Raw genomic sequence first — 20,683 nt, 5'->3', positions numbered from 1 at the left:
CCTGAGCTCCACCTCCTGTCAGATCAGTGGCCGCATCAGATTCTCATAGGAACTCGAACCCTATTATGCACTGAATCGAATCAATGCTTGATGATCTGAGGTGGAGCAGTTTCATCCTGAAACCACTCCCCAGCCCCCTAGTCCATGGAAAAATCATCTGACACAAAACTCGTCCCTGGTGCCAAAAAGGTTGGGGACCACTGCTCTACAGTAATGGCTAGGGTATAAGAAAACCAGCATTCACATTATTGTCAGGAGTATAAATTAACATAAATTTTAGAAACCAATTTGGCTTTATCTTTTACATTCTGAAGGTATGTTATTGGAGCAAATCCATTTCTATCAAATCCCTCTACAGAAATAAGAAATAAAGACAAAGTATGCTACAACACTGTAACAATGTAAAATATGAGAATCATCTAAACGTCCATTAATGGGAAATTTAACTAAGCTATACGACAAAGCTATTCAAAAGATGATGTGTACTTTCCCCGAAATCGCTCCACAACGTAACTGCAAAAAGTAAAATGCATATCAGTGTATAAAGATACTACTAATGGGAGCCACACTATACCAACTGTTCTATCAGGAGTAAATATCTATATAATTGTAGCATTGGGCTAAGTATGGATACTAATTTAACTAAACCAGGTTACTGTCCATACCCCTTTGAAGGACAGCCTGCAAGATCATGAACATTAGTATCACCACTTTACTGGTGCTGTTACAGAATACATGACATCTGTGCGGAACTTACGACAGTCAAGCATATCATCCTGGGACCCAATGGGCTGAGATGTATTAGAACTACCTCCGTTTGCCAGTCATCTTACCCTGGACAAAAGTGAAATGGAGCAGTATTATTTCACAAGACCTAAGTTAATACAAGATAGAGAAGCCACAGAGTTGGAAATTAAACACACTTCATAAATACCTCACATAAACTTTTGACTACTGGGTGAGAACAGCCACACCTGGCAGCCATGGACCCTTGACAGTATCAGGCTGGGTGTTGCTACTTACTGGTCCCATGTGCCACTGAACCAACCAGGCTCTAAACCAGGCGTCCCCAGACTTTTTACACAGGGGGCCAGTTCACTGTCCCTCAGACCGTTGGAGGGCCGCCACATATTGTGCTCCTCTCACTGACCACCAATGAAAGAGGTGCCCCTTCCTGAAATGCAGCAGGGGGGCCAGATAAATGGCCTCAGGGGGCCGCATGCGTCCCGCGGGCCATAGTTTGGGGACGCCTGCTCTAAACCCTTTCTTTTGGGAAATGAACAAATTCAAGGATTTACTACACTTACAGAGTATTTATCTATCTGTTCACGAAATAGGAAAGGTTGAGTGGTGGAATGCGTCAGAGCTTTCTGTTACAAAATTCTTTTTTTGAGACGGAGTTTTGCTCTTGTTACCCAGGCTGGAGTGCAGTGGCGTGATCTCGGCTCACTGCAACCTCCGCCTCCTGGGTTCAAGCAATTCTCCTGCCTCAGCCTCCCTAGTAGCTGGGACTACAGGCGTGCGCCACCATGCCTAGCTAATTTTTGTATTTTTAGTAGAGATAGGGTTTCACCATGTTGACCAGGATGGTCTCGATCTCTCAACCTCGTGATCCATCCGCCTCGGCCTCCCAAAGTGCTGGGATTAGAGGCATGAGCCACCGCGCCCGGCCTGTAACAAAATTCTTAATTGTCTGGGTTGTAATCATTCCTTGTAATCAACCTTGCTTCAGGAGGCCAGGGACTTTCCTGGCCATTTGACAATTCTGCTTTCTTTTGAGAATACACAGAATTGGTCAACTTTTTCATCCCCAAAAGAGAATCTATGTAAGTTATATCAACATATTAGAATAGAGATTTTCCTTAATCTTTTTATTTTACACCACCATGGAAGTATTTTGCATGCCTATTCTGTCTTGGTTAGAGAAAAGCAGCCCCCTCCCAGTGCCGGAATAAGAAAGGAATGATTGCAGCTGAATGCTATCGCTGTCACTCAGTCACCTTCGGATTAAGAGCTCGAACAGTCAGTAGATAATATGACACTGAGCAAATCCTCCTCTCTGAGCTGCTTCTTCACGAAGGGAAGATAATAACTAGAATTTGGGGAGGTCAAAATGAGATATAAAATAGCAAGTACTTAGTAAGCTTCTGTTAGCACACTGTACCAATCAGGTTATTTTAAGGAACAATCAATTAATTACAAAAAGCCACCAAAAAAGAAACAGAAACTACAAGTTCTCTGCACATAGATATCTATGTAAAGGCTTTTAATCAAAGCGGCATAAACCTGTGGAAGTACTGCTCTTAACACGTGGAGTCGCATCATTCCTGCTATCAAGAGGACTGTAAGCAACAATATTTCACAGGACAGTTCTCAATTACACCATTACCACCACCCCCCGCCCCCCAGATTTTACTGTACTTCCTCTCCTCTGGATATAGAAACGTACTGAAGTTGGGGCCACACAGAGGTAGAGCTAAGCATGCACTCTGGTCTAAAGCAAACACTGACAGTTCAGGTGAGACCCTTGCTTGGGGAATACTGATGCTGCTGATGAAGCGACTGTCTCAGAAACATCTATTACCTCACCTCTAACATCTTCTCAAGTGAAAAACAGAAACTTTTCACTCAATAAGAAATTCCAGTATACCGGTATCAGTTTCCAGTATCTTTGTCGGAAGAAACTTTAAGTTAAGAGTTTCTACATGTAGTTATCACCAGCAGTGTCACTTTAGGTAAAGAAGATTATTTCAATGGATAGAAAAATGTCTTTTTTCCATGCATTAAAACTGAGGCCTGACAAGCTATAGCCCATGCCAGCCCCATTTTTGTAAATGAAGTTTTACTGGAACAAAACCTAACCAATTCATTTGTATTATCTATGACAGCTTTCATTCAGTAACGTTCAGTAATTGCAACTGACACAGCAGGTGGCTCACAAAGCCTAAAATATCTACTATCTGGCTCTTGAAGAAACTCAACCCTTGCATTAAAATATTAGAATGCTCAAGTAAGTGAAATTTCATTTGAAAGAAAACAAATGAGAATACAAAAATACAAATGACATGCTTGCTCTGATTCAGGCACTTTCAAGATCATTGTTTATTTATTACTTCAGGTAAAAAGATAGTGTACATATTAGGTATTCCTTAAAATTCAACTCTAGAGTTATATACCATCTAGTACTTTTGCAATGAATGTTAACAACAACGAAAGAAATCTCTAAACACCTGAAAGCCCCACTATTAACATGGACTATGGTAATAAAAAATTTGACATTTAATTTGTTCAATATATAGTATTTACATTATGAAACCAATGGTGATACAATGAACAGTGATAAAGAAATAGTAAAAATAAACTTTAAAAAGCAAAGATTTATAGTCTGACAATGCTAATTATAATTGTATATAAAAAAAACATAGCAGAGCTTTCTGTTACAAAATTCTTAATCATCTGGGTTGTAATCATTACTTGCTACCAATTTACATGCAACATCTGCTAGGACATTTGATTTTTTTCCCCCAAGAATGTGTGAGTAGATAAATGACATTTCAGAGCAGACATTAATTTACTTGTGGACAGAAAAAGAAAAAACTGTACTCAAGATTGGTACTGGTCACAAGCCTCTTCTTGATAGAAATTATAAAAACAGTAAGATAAAATTTTAAAAAATCTAAAAAGGGGATGCATAGGCAAAGAGTACCATAAACGGCAGAGCTCAAAAATCCCAGGACCAATCAGACATCCATCTCTCTCTCTCTCTCTCTCTCTCTCCTTCAGCGATGAGAGGTTGATTTTGCCATCAAGTAACCATGACTGAAGCAAGTGAGGGGCACCAGGTGCACAACTCATTAAATTTTGCAAAATACTAAGATGGGAGCAGGGGTGGCCAGAAGAAGGTGCAACTTATAGATAATTCAAATTTTCAAACTATATACAGCATAAATGGAATGCAGCCCATCCCATACTGGCTCTGTGAAACAACTGGACCTTTATAGTTAAAATTATCATAAGTGTAATAATACAATAGATTTACATGAGAAGCAAAATCCAAGGGGCATTTTATATTAAGTATTTACTGTGCTGTTTCAATTTAAAAATAATTTTGCTAAGTATACATCTCAACTGAAGTCTATGTATAAAATGTCCCAATAGATACAGATATTACCTTTGGTGAGTTGAAGGCCTTTTTGTGACTTCTGTCTGAACCGTAGGCAGAATGCTAGATGTACATGCACATCTGGAGAAACTCAAGCTGAGGTCATCCAACAGCTGTGCATATGAGGCTGGAGGTACTTTGAAAGTCAAAGTAGACCAGAAACTCAAAAAGAGGATGGCAACAGGGAATGGAATGCCAATATGGCAGTAAAACTTTTTTAAAAAACAGAAAAAGGCCTCTCGTACCAGCAGAATCCTGTATACATACAAAAAAGAAAAAGCCACCCACCATTTTGTAAAACAAAAGCCAATTATAGTGTGGGAAAGTACAAATTACAGAAAAACAGAAGTCAACAGAAGAAAAACTACTGGTTTACTTGAGAGAAAGGAGAATGATTCACCCCGAGCAGTGTTACTTGGTGAACGCTGCCACCACCGCCCACAGAACCTCGTTGGTGTTGGCCTTCAGACATTCCACTTCGGGGTCCAAGTCGAGAAGCTGCCGCACTCTCTTGGTAGCCAAATCATACTGCTCATCCAGAAGAGGAGCAAAAGCATTCTCCAGGACGTCCGAGGCATGAGCCAGGTAAATGAGGGCCAGCAAGCGCCTGTCCATGCGGTGAGGGTCATTCACCCATTTGTCAAGAACGGCTTCCTGTACTTTCTTGATGAGGCGCTGCTTAATGTTGTTGTTGGTGAGGGGATGTGTTGTCATGTCAAAAAGTAGGAAGTTCTGTTTCTCTGTTGTCAATACACCCTTTTCTACCAGGTTTTTAGCTAATCGTTCCCGTACATTTCTTAACTGATAATGCAGTTTTAATGGATTCCATGTCTCACCTAAACAAAAGATTTCAGAAGTTAGAAATGATGAGTATTATCTGCTAATTTTGCAAACATTTTGTACTATTAAAATAAACAGTAAAATCTGATTTCCCCCTCAAGAGAAACAGAAGAAAACCCGCCATGTTTTTCTCCCTAACTAGACCATGAACTCCCTAAGGCCAGTGAGACCTTTGGATTCTAAAGCACCTGGCAAATCCTCAGGCACAGGAGTCTCTCAGATTACTAAACTGCAAGCAGTCTTCAGACCACAGTCACCCTTAGTCTTAAGCCGAAGTGAGCCAAATATTATGTCTGAGGCTCCCTCCAGCTGCTGGACAAAAAGCAGCCAGTAGCCAAATAAGAAATTTTCTTCTATTAAACAAACACCAGTCTGCAACTAACAGACCAAAAAAAAAAAAAAGGATTCCTGATTCATATGTTACTCCTGAAACAGCTATACCTATATACCTATAAAGGAAGGAAAGCCTGTTTAGGTCATGCTATTATTCGATGACAATATAAAGCTAATTCTGAAAGAACACAACTTTTCACAATTTTAACCCGCCATCTATACATATTTCGAGACAGAAATATTTAAAATAAAACCAAACAATTTTTCTCTAAAGTGAGTTATTCTTTATAGAAATATGGAAGAAAATACACCAAAATATTAATCATACTTATATTTGGGACGTGTGCTAAATTTCTTTTGTGCTTTCTGTATTTTCCAAATGATCTCCAACGAACATGCAACTATTTTTATAATTTTAAAAAACTTTAACATTTTTCTGAATTAGAACACATTAAAGATCAACCACAGGCATCTTTTTTAAATGCAAAAGTTGTAAGGCCGAGATTCTATAATACTAAGAGAAAACCTTCAACCACACTGCCCATTACAGGAGCCATTATCCACATAGAGCTATTGAAATTAATTTAAAAATTCAGCTCTGGCCGGGTGTGGTGTCTCACGCCTGTAATCCAGCACTTTGGGAGGCCAAGGTGGGTGGATCATGAGGTCAAGAGATCAAGACCATCCTGGCAAACATGGTGAAATCCCATCTCTACTAAAAATACAAAAATTAACCAGGTGTGGTGGCATGCACCTGTAGTCCCAGCTACTCAGGAGGCTGAGGCAGGAGAATCACTTGAACCCAGGAGGCAGAGGTTGCAGGTTGCAGTGAGCTGAGATTGCGCCATCGTACTCCAGCCTAGCAACAGAGCAAGACTTCATCTCAAAAAAAAAAAAAGAAAGAAAGAAAAAAAAGAAAGAAATCAACTCTTCAGTGGCACCAGCCACATTTTACGTATACAATAGTGACAAGTGGCCAGTGGCTACTGGCTGGACAGCACAGGAATAGAACATTTTCATCATCATAGAAAGTTTTAGCAGACTATCTTAAAATTTTAAGTTGCTGTCTTAAAATATATTACCATTCAACTGGACACAGAATTATTTTCCTTTACTTAATACTAAAGAACACAGGCCTATGATGAAGTAATCAATCAGTCCTAAAACTGCCCTCTCACTGTAATTAGAAAGCTGGATAAAATCTATGAAAAAACTGTTTTCCGACACTAGTCAAAAGCAGCCCAGAACTGTGACACAGAGTGAGAGTAAGCGAGCCCCACAACTGCCTAAGCTTACCACCTGGAGGCACGTCCCAGGCAGCAAAGCAGGAAGACCCCAAGCAGAGCACAGCAGTCACATCATGTTAAGGCAGCAGAAATCAGAGTTCAGAGTAGCTAAGGCAGCTGCAATGCGCAAAGCAGACTACTGGAGAAGGGGGAGCTACGCAGATAAACAGGTCTAGAAATCTGCAAGGTGTTCCTTGAGTCTTTGGCTGAAAGCTAAGCTACATGTATTAGGGTAAGAAATTCCACAAAGCTAGGCAAAGAACAACTACCAGAAAGTGAACAATTCCAAGAGTTCAGTAGAGCTGGGAAAAATATGATTGCCAACTAGCTAGAGAGCAAAGACCTCACTAAAAACCAAGGACATTCAGAAGGAATCCCAGAAAAATCACACATTAGTAGCCCTAGAGTAAAGACCAACCTAGATCTGCCCTAATAAAGATTAAAAGCAAGCTAATCCGCAAGTAACTTTGCTGTCTCCCAAGACAAAACTCAACTCTCTTTAAAAAAAGACCATCAAATTCATCACTTAACATCCACCATGTCAAGCATCCAAGTTTAAAAAAAAAAAAAAAAAAAAAAAACTTGCAAAGCAGCAAGAAAGTGACCTAAAACTAGGAGTAGCAGGGAAGTTAACAGAAACAGTCCCAACCTGGGCAACACGGTAAAACCCCATCTCTACAATAAATACAAAAGTTAGCCAGAGCTGGGCATGCGGTGGGGTGAGAGGGTGTCACACTTGTAATCCCAGCACTTTGACAGGTGAAGGGGAGCAGATCACTTGAGGTCAGGAGCTCAAGACCAGCCTGGCCAACATGGTAAAACCCTGTCTCTACTAAAAATACAAAAATTAGCTGGGCATGGTGGCAGGCACCTGTAATCTCAGCTACTCTGGGGGCTGAGGTAGGAGAATTGCTTGAACCTGGAAGGCGGAGGTTGCAGTGAGCTGGGATTGCACTCCAGCCTGGGCTACCAAAAGAAGATTCTGTCTCAAAAACCCAAACAAACAAACATACAGAAAACAAACAAAAAAACCTAGTGACCTAGTGCAAGTGTCCTTAATCTATTTCTCCATTTACTCATCTATAAAGTAACAGTAACAAATTTATCAAGCTCATAGGGCTATTATGAGGATTAAAAAATACATCAAGTTCAGGCCGGGCACGGTGGCTCAAGCCTGTGATCCTAGCACTTTGGGAGGCCGAGGCGGGTGGATCACGAGGTCAAGAGATCGAGACCAACCTGGTCAACATGGTGAAACCCTGTCTCTACTAAAAATACAAAAATTAGCTGGGCATGGTGGCACGTGCCTGTAATCCCAACTACTCAGGAGGCTGAGGCAGGAGAATTGCCTGAACCCAGGAGGAGGAGGTTGCGGTGAACCAAGATCACGCCATTGCACTCCAGGCTGGGTAACAAGAGCGAAACTCTGTCTCAAAAAAAAAAAAAAAAAAAAAAATCAAGTTCTTAGAACAAAGCCTCAGTAAATCTTAGCTGTTATTTGCCCACCTGCAGAATAAACAATGTGGCAGAATTTATAGTACTTGTAATGTTCTAAGAATCCTGTTAGGTAATGAGAATATAAACATCAGGATGTATTTTTAACATCCTGTAGGAATTTAAAATCAAGTGAAAGAAACATTCGTATTACATATTAGAACTCTACTGGCCAGAATAAAATGGGAATAGGGCCATAAGAACAATGTGAACAAAGTGCCTAGAGGAGTAAGAAATGACTCTGGTTTGACGTTACAAGGTATTGCACAGGAAAGTTACAGAAAAAAAGGAACTTTATACTAAACCCGGAAATCCAGCAGCCTTCACCACATCCTACAAAAGGGAGAGAAGCCTGAATTCCAGGCAAAAGAAACAAAGTGCACAGGCAGCAGGATAGAATAAGCCCTGAAGCAGAGGCACACATCTTTCAAAAGTGTGTAACTTCCATCTTTTTATAATCGTATAAACTCAATGTCTCATCAATAAATAACTGCTGTATCTTTCACTAGTATGAGTTTTGCTTTTATGTTTTCTAACGTCAATGACAGGTATCAGGCAGCTGAGGACACTAGGCTAGAATTGGGTAACTGTTGTGTTAAATGACTTATGAAATTTAAACTAATACAACATAAAACAATGAACAGCCAAACTTACATAAAAGCCTATTTTAAAAAACTACAGCTCAATTCTAAGATTAATTACGTAAATAATTTGTAAATTACGAAAGAAGTATTATCTCCCCTAGCAACTCTAATTTGACATCACTGACTTAACATGTTTATGTTGTCACAAAACCAAAGTATAGTGGAAAAAAGGACTCCCAAGCCATCCATTTTTTTTTTTAACTTCCAAAGTCAAATAGGAAGGAATTCTACGCTCCAGATACATCTTAGCCAAACAACATCTACTGCCAAACAATGAGACGGGGGGAAAAAATCAAGAAGTGAATGATTTTGAGATCTACAGTGAACTTCTCTTTGCAGTCCCCTACTCCCCTCACTCCCACACGTCCCTCTACTGCTGCTCTGTTTTTTCTCATGGGAAATAAATGGAGTTAACAGTTTATGACTACTGTCTCTTATACTGAAATTATGCTAAGGTTTATTATCCTGACTGTATCCTTGGTTAAAACTTACATATTGCAACCAGTGAAAATTTATGCTTAGTAAATTTTACGGAAGTTCCTGTGGAAATTTCCCAATTCCAAAGTATATTAACTTACAGTTTAATGTTTCTACTAAAAATGTGAATAGCCTAAACACAAACCCACCTTTCAAATAAAGTATTTCACTTATGACTGGACCTTCCTACTGGCAATCATTTCTGCCACAAAGGGAGCAATAAAAAGGGACCCAGCCATCATCTCTTGTAACAATTCCCTGGGAAGAGGGTAAACCCCATGTGCTCACTCCAACAAATACAGAGGTATTCAGATCTCCTCGGATATTATAAAAGAATGAAGAAATCTCATGAACAGAAGGCTAAAACTGTGTAGGAAATATCCCAAATGTTATTTACTAGTATTTGTCGTACAGAAAAAAGGCGCAGAGTAATAACCATGTGGTCAAAATATCTTGGTATCCTGAATTTCTGCCTTTTCCAATAATTAAATTAAGCTAAAGTGAAAGAATAAAGTCACACTTGAGTTTAGCATTATTAAGACATCAGTAGGCTGGGCGCACTGGCTCAAGCCTGTAATCCCAGCACTTTGGGAGGCAGAGGCAGGCAGATCATGAGGTCAGGAGATTGAGAACCATCCTGGCCAATATGATGAAACTCCTTCTCTACTAAAAATATAAAAACTAACCGGGTGTTGTGTGGCCCACCTGTAGTCCCTGCTACTCAGGAACCTGAGGCAGGAGAATTGCTTGAACCCAGGAGGCAGAGGCTGCAGGGAGCTGAGATCATGCCACTGCATTCCAGCCTGGGCAAAAGAACAAGACTCTGTCTCCAAAAAAAAAAAAAAAAAAAAAAAAAAATATCAGTTTAAGTGGTTAAGTGGGATGGGAAGAGAATAGATCGATCAGTGAACAGAAGATGCAATAAAAGTTTAATCTAGCTAGCTTCTGAAGATTCAGCTGCTTCAATTTTTAAAACAGTGAATACTTTTTAAATAATCTGAAATAAATACTTGATGAATAGTTCTTAAATTCCTAGTTTAAAAGATGTCACTGTGATCCAAGCTGTTAGTCCTCGGTCCCTAAATTATTCACCAGATATGTGAAAAGACTACAAGTTATACAAGCAAATTGAAAACGTAAATTGTGAGAAGTAAATATGGGGAGGAAAAGTTCTTCAAAGATTATTCATGTCCATTGCCCAACAATCACTTTGGTGGAGAATGACATGCTGACAGGTACCTAAATCATTTCACTGCAAAGAACACTTATCTTCCTTGACACAAAACTAAAAGCAGCTTAAGCCATAAATTTGGGAGTGTAGTGATACCTTGTGACCAAACTAACCAACGATGTCTTAAGATTTCAGAAGCTAAAGACTATGCTTAAATCGTAGTCTTAGCCTGGGCAACATGATGAAAGCCCATCTCCACAAAAAAAAAAAAAAAAGAAAGAAAGAAAGAAAGAAAGAAAAATTAGCTGGGCATGGTGGCATGTGCCTGTAGTCCCAGGCTACTTGGGAGGCTGAGGCAGGACGATCAATGGAGACTGGGAGGTCAAGACTGCAGTGAGCTGTGATTGCACCACTGCATTAGAGCCTGGGTGACGGTGAGAGCTTGTCTCAAAAACAAAACCAAACAAAATACAGTAGTCTCTCAACTTGCCTCAAACATGTATACTAATTTTAAATTATTAATGTTTAAAATTTATCAAGAGTTTTAACATGCATACATGTACAGTATAAATAACAATAATTTTAAAAAGAGCCCCTGGGTATTTCCACCCCAGGTAAAGAAACTGTTGTTTATTAAAACATTCCTTGGCTTCACAGCAAGGAAACCCTCTGAACAAGTACATTCCTTTCTTTGTGTCGCTTTCTTATCCTTCAAAGGCCTAATCTAAGTTCTACTTCCTCTTGTAACTACTAAAGTTCTCAAAGATTTTTCTTTTCTCTGAACTACTGAACTTTCAGAGAACCATACTGTCAAACTGTCATCTGTTATATCACATTATTAGATGTAGAAAACTGTTCCCCAAATGGACTTTAAGATACTTTCAGTCTGGAAGCACCTTTTCAGTTTCACAGCACATATGTCATTATTGGTACAATAGTGTTTGATACCGCATAATACATTGAAGCAACAGAACATTTTAAAAAATCTAAAAATCAGCACGCTAGCCAAAGAACCATATGCTTAAAAATGGTTAAAAAAAAAAAAAGTTACTCAAGTGATGGGCAAAAAAAAAAAGGGTACATTACATACATTTTACAATTAAAATATATTTTTTAAATATATTCTTTTTAAATCAGCAAGCAACTTATACTCAATTAGGTGATAATTAGATATTTTTTCTTTTCTTCTTGTTACATGTTCTTTGCCAGGAGATACTTTCTTATTTTCTTCACTTTAAAAAAATGTCCTTTTTTCTCCTTCTCCCACTCTGGATTCCCTTCTTTAATGCCGAAATGGAAGCATTCCCAGTGTATGTCAAGAGCAAGCAACTAAACGCCACAGACAATGTTCTAGCATTGCTAGCCAACCTAGAACTCAAAGCACATTGTTTTTTAAAACACCTTGCTAAGTATTTTAGTTTCACATTTTACCCAAATTTCTGTGTTTTTTAAGAAAAAGAATAAAGAAGAGGAATAAAGAGAAAGAGGAAGAGGGAGAGAGGATGGGGGTATTGCTTTATTGCCCGGGCTAGAATGCAGTCTAAATATGGGTATACCTATAATTGTCCTTAATAATTAATAATTGTCCTTAATAATGGAGACATAAAAGAAAATGAGGGAAGAGAATAACAAACAAGGAGCCAACCAATATTTCGTTTAAACTTCTAAGTTGATATGATGTGGTACTGATAAGAGTGTATATTTTGTGTATTTAAAGTGGAGAGTTCCATAAATGTTAATTACGTTTACTTGTTCCAGATCTGAGTTCAAGTCCTGGATATCGTTGTTAATTTTCTGTCTCATTAATCTGTCTAATATTAATGTTGAATATTATCCTGCCTTACTAGGTTGGGAAAATTTTCCTGAATAATGTCCTGAAGCGTATTTTCCAGCTTGGATTCATTCTCTTCGTCACATTCAGGTACACCTATCAAGTGTAGATTAGGTCTTTTCACATAGTGCCGTATTTCTTGGAGACTTTGCTCGTTCCTTTTTATCCTTTTTTCTCTAATCTTGTCTTCTTGTTTTATTTCATTGAGTTGGTCTTCGACCTCTGATATCCTTTCTTCTGTTTGATCAATTCAGCTGTTAAAACTCGTGCATACTTCACGTAGTTCTCGTATTGTGTTTCTCAGCTCCATCAAATTCACTTATTTTCCTCTCAAAATTGTGTATTCTTGTTAACATTTCGTCAAACGTTTTTTCAAAGTGCTTAGTTTCTTTGTATTGTGTTAGAACAAGTTCTTTTAATTCACAGAAGTTTCTTATTATTCACATTTTGAACCCTGCTTTTGTAATTGAAACATACTCATTCTTCATCAAGCCTTGTTCCGTTGCTGATGAGGAACTGTGATCCCCTGCTGAGGGAGACGCATTCTGATCTTGGGTATTCTCAGCCTTTTTTGGCTGTTTTCTTCCCTTCGTTGTAGATTTATCCATCTGTGGTCTTTATAATTACCGTCTTTGTAATTGGGTTTCTGAGTGGATGTCCAACTTATTGATTCTCAGCGCCGAAATCTGAGCAACCCACTGCGCTGACTCAATCAGCGGCATTAAGATTGATGGTGCTTTTCTGACTCTATGCTCCGAGGCGCCTGAAAAACTGCCTCGCCGGTCACAAGAGTTGTGCTGGCGACCCGTGGGGCTCCTCCGCTGGGCATCTCCTGGTGCGTGAGCAACAAGAATTCATGTGAAGGTGTGGCGTCCTCTCGTTCTTTGCGCTTTCACTGGGAGCTACAATCCCGAGCTCCTAGTGATCAGCCATCTTGGATCTCTCTTTTACCCAAATTTCTAATCCAAATAGACACTGTTTTACAGAATCTGAACTGTATGTGCATACTTGTGAGGAAGGCTTTTAGACCTATCTTTTCACTGCTTTAATCAAGAGGGAACAGTGAACAGCAGTCAAAGGTGAGAACCAGTTCAGTTAGCATGTATATTATAAAATTCATTCACAAAATGTTACTTAACAGGTAAGCATAAGATGGATTTCAGTAACAGGAAAGTGACGGCAAACACTCTACCTTCCATAAAAACAATCTTTAGCCCTGTAACACATCTGCCAAAAAAAGTCACCACAACTTTGAGAAGACCTTCTTTTGGTCAGTTGAGAACCAAATTACAAATTCTAGTTTGCACCACCAGAAGCAGTCATGGGCCAACACTGGCAGCACAACATGAGAAAGAACCAAAGATTGGTTAAGCTAATGACCTCTAGACAATAACACCATGTTGCGCAAAATGATCCGCCAGAGAGTTAAGAGTTATTAGCAGTTCTATGTCTACCTTAAAACATTATGTTAGCTAATATTTAAGAAATTGACATTAATGCCCTCACGGAGTCTCTGTTAGATAGTATGTTACTGACAGGCATACATTGGAGGCTAACTCAGAGAGCACTGACAATGTGATGGGTTATTTGTGATGATTAAGTGAATATGCAGATAATATAATCTAGTTTTAACCAAACAAGCTCTCATCAAATTCGCAAAGAAATTTTAAAAGATTCTTGCAAAAGAAATTACAATTGAAGAAAACTCTAATAAACACAAAGGGAGGAAAAGTGTAAGTCAGAGTTTCTCAGTAAGATAAAAAGGACAATTATCAGAGCTACAAGAGGGTTGTGCAACAAAAATGCAAATTTATCAAGAATACGTTTATGTTCTCTAACAATAAGAATGAAACTTGCCCTAAGCGTAAAGTGCCTACTATTGCCCTATTAGCTAAAAATGGAGTGTATGTACTTAATTTTTAAATAAATAAATAAATACAGGCTGAGCATGGTGACTCATGCCTGCAGTCCCAGTGCTTTGGGAGGCCTAGATGGGGAGCATCACTTGAGGCCAGGAGCTCAAGACCAGCCTGAGCAACACAGCAAACTCCTATCTCTAAAAAAAAAATTTTTTAAGATGAGGTCTCACTCTGTCACCCAGGTTGGAGTGCAGTGGCATGATCCTGGCTCACTGCAACCTTCATCTCCTAGGCTCGTGCAATCCTTCAACCTCAGCTTCCCAAGTAGCTGGGACCACAGGCATGTGCCACTAAATCTGGCTAATTTTTTTGTATTTTTTGGTAGAAACAGGGTTTCACCGTGTTGCCCAGGCTGGTCTTCAACTCCCGAGCTCAGGAGATTCACCCACCTTAGCTTCCAAAGGTACTAGGATTACATTCATGAGCCACCATGCCTGGCCAAAAAATAAAATTTATAAAAACTTAGCCAGGCATAATGACACACACCTGTAGTCTTAGCTACTCCAGAGGCTGAAGCAGAACTGTGGATCACTTGAGGCCAGGATTTAGTTCAAGGTTACAGTGAGTTGGGATCATGCCACTTCACTCCAGCCTGGGTAACAGTGAGACCCTGTCTCTTAAAAAGAAAGATATTTATGTCTACACATGAACAAAATCAGCTAGTCCAAGTGCAGCAGTTATTCACAGCTAACTGATCACAATTAGATTTCGGTTTTTTTTTTTTTTGAAACGGAGTTTCGCTCTTGTTACCCAGGCTAGAGTGCAATGGCGCGAACTCGGCTCACTGCAACCTCCACCTCCTGGGTTCAGGCAATTCTCCTGCCTCAACCTCCTGAGTAGCTGGGATTACAGGCACGTGCCACCATGCCCAGCTAATTTTTTGTATTTTTAGTAGAGACGGGGTTTCACCATGTTGACCAGGATGGTCTCGATCTCTTGACCTCGTGATCCACCTGCCTCGGCCTCCCAAAGTGCTGGGATTACAGGCTTGAGCCACCGCGCCCGGCAATTAGATTTCTTTATTCCCTCTCCACTCCCACTGCTTCACTTGGCTAGTCCCCCAGCCCCTAAAAAAACCTCTTTTACTGACAGAAGAATATCCTCATAACAGGACTTCAAGAAATTCTGCTTACCTATAAGAAAACTTACATCATGTTAATATACAAATTACTTTAATATAAATGTCATTCCTCTACGATGTCAACCAAATTTTTCACATTTTCCTCCCTAAGATTGCACACTTCCCTGTCTCCCTGAGAGGGGACTGTGTGATTTTCTCTGATCAATGAAATATGAACCAAATGTCAACTCTAAGCAGATACTTAAGAGCCAGAGTAATCTGCTATCTTATTCCTCCCTTTATGATAGTGACTGATACTGCTCCATGTGGTGGTGGCTCCATCTGCCTGGCTGCCAGAATGAGGATGAAGTAGACTGTAACTGATTTACAGCTTGAATGAGAAATCAAGTTGTTTTAATTCACTGAGGTTTTGAGGTTTGTTACCACCACAGCTTAACCTAGACTATCCAGATTAAGGTAGCATGTGGTAATTTTGATAAAGAACATGGGACCACTAAGAAAAGAATATTACTTTCTCATTCTATATCTGTTCAGTATTGTTAAAGAGGATGAAATTTTATAAAAACCGTTATTTTCCAACTCTATGACTGATAATTTTCAAGTTTGTCTAAATAACAAAATAAGCTTCTGGCTATTTTGTTTAGGTTCCTTTCAAAAGGATTTAAACTTTTACATAATCTTTTAAACAGAAATTGGTTTTTGGTTTATTCAAAGCAGCTTACCACTAAGTAATTCAATCCAGTTCTGGACCGTTTCTGGAGGCTGAGTTTCCTTAACATGCTTCAGAGCTTCATCAAGAAGAACATCCCCTGTTGGAGCATCCGACTTACAGATTACCTAAAAAGAAAGTAAAGACTGATCCAGGGATGTCTTTTCAGACTTGATCTCATTAAATGAAAAACAATTATATAAATAATTCATTATGCTTAAAGTCCCAGGTGTTCATGTAGTATCAAAGCTCAGATTTTAAATTACTTTTATGTTAAGAAAATCCAGTATTTAACCTAACTAGATTAGTTACAATAATGAATTAAAATTGGCTGGACACAGTGGCTCATGGTTGAATCCCAGGGGGTGGCTGAGGCAAGTGGATCACTTGAAGCCAGGAGTTCGATACCAGCCTGGCCCCCATGGTGAAACCCTGTCTCTACGAAAAATACAAAAATTAGCCAGGTGAGGTGGTGCAGGCCTGTAATCCCAGCTACTCGGGCTGAGGCGGGATAATCACCTTAACCCAGGTTGCTCACTACAACTTCAAAAAAGAAAACAAAAATTCTGTAGTATCAAAATTAAATCCCTTGAATTATTTTATAATGTTAGCTATTTAAATGTTATAAAATTTAACTTTTTTTTTTTGAGACAGAATTTGGCTCTGTTGCCCAGGTTGGAGTCCAATAGCGCAATCTCAGCTACTAAAACCTCTGCCTCCCGCGTTCAGGTGATTCTCCTGCTTCAGCCTCCTGAGTAGCTGAGATTAGAGGTGGCTGCCACCATGCCCAGCTAATTTTTGTATTTTTAGTAGAAATGAGGTTTCACCAAGTTGGCCAGGCTGGTCTTCAACTACTGAACTTGTGATCCATCCACTTCAGCCTCCCAAAGTGCTGGGATTACAGGTGTGAGCCACACACCTGGCAAATTTAACATTACTTTAAAAATGGGACAGTCTTCATTTAAATTTGTCCTCAAAGTATCCTTTGCTTTTTTGTTCAATCTTATAAAAAATTTAAAATACACATACAGTATCTAACTCTATGACATCATGACCAGTAGAAATAAAAGAACCACAATATAAGCCACATTCTATTCTTAAATTATCTAGTAGCTATATTTTAAAAGGAAAAAGGGTAAAATTAATTTTAATTTTTTGATTTAACCAAATATAACCAAAATATTAACTTGTAATAAATATTTTTAAATTGAGGTACTTAATATATTTTTCCATACTAAGACCAAAAATCCAATGTATCCAGTATATGTTTTATTAACACCATGTGTCAATGTGCAGTAGCCAAATTTCAAGTGCTTAACTGTGTGGCTCATACACATATGTAGCTAGTAGCCAACATACTGAACAGTACAGATACACACCATTTTCATCACCAAAGCTCCGATCAAACAGTGCTATTCTAGACCATGCTTTCAGTGAAGGGTGAGAGAGCACAAGAAAATAAAGAAAGCAGAGCCTCAGGAGAAAAAGTTACATCTAAATATTATGGCCATGCCACCACTTCTTACATCCCTCTCACTCCTTATATTTATTGCAATTTGGCCTCAAAGCTCACTCACACACATGCCTTTGCAATGGATCTTATGTCAGGGACACCATAGCCTGGGTGCAGGTGAATCACTTTTTCTTATGAAGTTCTATCCCCTAATTCTCAAATGTATCACTTTTTCCATCATCTCGACATTACAGTTGGTCTTCCATATCTACAGATTCAGCCAACTGAGGATCCAAAATATTAAGAAAAAAATAATAAGAATTTTAAAATGCAGTACAACAATTATTTACACAGCATTTACACTGTGTTAGGTACTGTAAAGTAATCTGGGGATGATACAAAGCATAGAAGAGGATGTGCATAGATTATATGCAAACACTACAATATTTTATATAAGAAACTTGAGCATCTATAGATTTTGATATTTGAGAGGAGTCCTAGAACCAATCCCCCACAGATACTAAGAGACACCTATATTCTAGTTGCCTAATCTGGTTGTTTTTCACCTGGATTAATTTAAGCCTCTTAATTTCCCTAAACTAGTTTCAGCCTTTTCAATCCATTCTCCTCAGTGATCTTTCTAACAGGCAAATCTTAACCATGGCATTCCACTGCTTCTGCTTAAAACTTTTCAATGACTCAAGTAAGTTCTAAATTCCTTTTAAAAATTCAGTATTAAGTGTGGTTCACAAATAAATATTTTCTATCCAAACATATAATTTGTATTTAGCTTGTTGGTATTTTATTTTGGGGGAGGGGCAGGGCCATTCCTAAATATAATCAATGATAACATGTGAAAAAAAAGCTTCCAACACAAAAGAGACCAAAAAGAGAAAATAAGAACTCTAAAAAAACAAAGATAATACAGATGAAGGCAATTTTCAAAAGAGGTGTGATATCCTCAGAAGTCTAAAAGAAGGTATTAACATCCATAAAACAAACTACAATTTTTAAAAAGGAGGCTCATGGAAATCAAAAATATAGAGCCACAATAAAAAACTCAACAGAAAGGTCAGAGGATAACTCTTTAAGAGCAGCCAGAAGTCCATATCCAATTTACAGAGTTCTAGAAAAAGAGAGGGCAAAAGACATGAGAAATACAAGTTTTCAAAACCAATATACACATTTCCAGATTGAAAAAATTAATGTATAATAAATTTTAAAATGACCCATTAAGGCATTTTTCTTTTTTTTTTAATTAAGGCATATTGTGCAATTTCAGAACACCAACAAAGATAACAGAAGATCCCAACTGCTTCTAGAAGGGGGTGGGGGGGGACAAAAACAAGGAAGACTGAAAATCAGAAGGAGACCCAGCACCATGGCTCACGCCTGTAATCCCAGCCCTTTGGGAAGTCAAAGCACAAAGATCACTTGAGCCCAAGCGTTCAATACCAGCTTGGGCAATAAAGACCTTATCTCTAACAAAAAATTAAAAAAAAAAAAAAAAATTGGCCAGGAGGCCAGGTGAAGTGGCTCACTCCCGTAATCCTAGCACTCGGGGAGGCCAAGGTGGGTGGATCATCTGAGGTCAGGAGAGTTCGAGACTAGCCTGACCAACATGGTGAAATCCCATCTCTACTAAAAATACCCCCCCAAAAAAAAAAAAATATCTGGGTGTGGTGGTGCATGCCTGTAATCCTAGCTACTAGAGAGGCTGAGGCAGGAGAATCACTTGAACCCAGGAAGTGGAGGCTGCAGTGAGCTGAGATGGCACCACTGCACTGTGGACTGGGTGACAGAGTGACACTCCGTCTCAAAAAAAAAAAATTAGCCAAACACTGTGGCACATACCTATAGTCCCAACTACTTGGAAAACAGAGGTTGCAGAGAACCAAGATCATAGCACTGCCCTCTAGCCCAAGCAATGGAGACTCTAACTCAAAAACAAAACATAAAAGGAAAAGAAAATCAGAAGGGTACCAGACTTTAACAGCAACTCCGTATTCTAGAAAATGATGGGCTGGGTGTGGTAGCTCATGCCTGTCATCCTAGCACTTTGGAAAGCCCAAGGCAGATGGATTGCTTGAGCCCAGGAGTTTGAGATCAGCCCAGGCAACACGGAAAAACCCCATCTCTATAAAACATACAAAAATTAGCTGGGAGTGGTGGGACATGCCTGTAATCCCAACCACTTGGAAGGCTGAGGCACGAAAATCACTTGAACCAGGGAGGCAGAGGTTGCAGCGAGCAGAGATCACATCATTGCACTCCAGCTTGGGTGACGGAGTTAAGACTGTCTCAAAAAAAAAAAGAAAGAAAAGGAAAGAAAGAAAAAGAAAAATGCATGAATGGTGTTCTTTCCTACAGAACTTATTCTTGATAGCTTATCAGTCAAAAACTTTCATCACTGACCTAAAACTTTTACTCATTAGGACATCGATTTAGGAAAAAAACTAATAGCTTTGAAATACCATGCCCAAGAAACACAATGACAAACCGGAAGAAAAACAGTCTTGAATATTTGAGGTTGAGGTTGAAGTTTAATTTCTAAAAACTCGCCAATATTACCTCTATTATACCAGAGAAGCACCTACACAGACCTTTACAGACAGGTATCTGAAAAGTATTCATAATCTAATGAAAAAAATCAATAGCCTATGTGTAAACTGCACAGTAATATTTTTGAGTTTTTAATGTCAAGTCTTTCAAAATTACGGCTTTTAAAAGCAGCAAATGAAGTCTGGAATCCTTCTGAAGATGTAAGATCCAGCGGCCGGTTATCCTAACAATGAATTACATTATTCATTATATGTACAAAGAACGAGAAATCCAAGAATGCAAAGAAGACATGGAAATACAATTGAATAAAGACAACTTTAAAATCAACTTTTAATTTTTGAAGGCTATTAGTAAAAACATACATTTTAAGCAGTACAAACTCTTTAAAAAGAATGGTACTCAGCATTCCTCTTACCTTTCTTGTTAACAGACTTTTACGTCTCATTCCACAAGCCTCTAGTTGTAACCTTCCTCTCAATGCTAATTCAATTAACATACAGCCACGTAATCCAGATGATATACAGTCATTCCAAAATGATGTGTAACCCTATTTATTAAAAAAAAAAAAAAAAAGAAAGAAAACAAAATAGCTAATTTACCTTGAATTTAGAGTGAAAACAGAAATATTCTCAGCCGAAGTCATGTTTGGTGCTTTTTACCTTTCCTTTCAATAACAATATACTGAAAAATATACAATTAACATAAATTACTAATGGAGAAT

At 38.7% G+C, this 20,683-nt stretch overlaps 1 protein-coding gene across 2 annotated transcripts in view; it reads right to left on the bottom strand.

The window, feature by feature from the left end:
- Nucleotides 1–3,073: 3,073 nt before the first annotated feature.
- GOLPH3 (golgi phosphoprotein 3) overlaps nt 3,074–20,683 on the bottom strand; it is a 44,178-nt gene continuing 26,568 nt past the window's right edge. For both annotated transcript variants that reach the window (XM_003936207.4, XM_074386851.1), the window contains exons 2-4: nt 20,378–20,509; nt 15,961–16,075; nt 3,074–4,998 (exon numbers count right to left, since the gene is read on the bottom strand). In XM_003936207.4, coding sequence (XP_003936256.2) covers nt 4,574–4,998; nt 15,961–16,075; nt 20,378–20,509 — 672 coding nt within the window. In that variant the 3' untranslated portion in view covers nt 3,074–4,573. The remainder of the gene's footprint in view (nt 4,999–15,960; nt 16,076–20,377; nt 20,510–20,683) is intronic.

The sequence above is a fragment of the Saimiri boliviensis genome, chromosome 1 (assembly GCF_048565385.1).
Source record: "Saimiri boliviensis isolate mSaiBol1 chromosome 1, mSaiBol1.pri, whole genome shotgun sequence".
In the NCBI taxonomy this organism is placed as follows: Eukaryota; Metazoa; Chordata; class Mammalia; order Primates; family Cebidae; genus Saimiri; species Saimiri boliviensis.
This window is presented reverse-complemented; position numbering and strand designations above follow the sequence as displayed.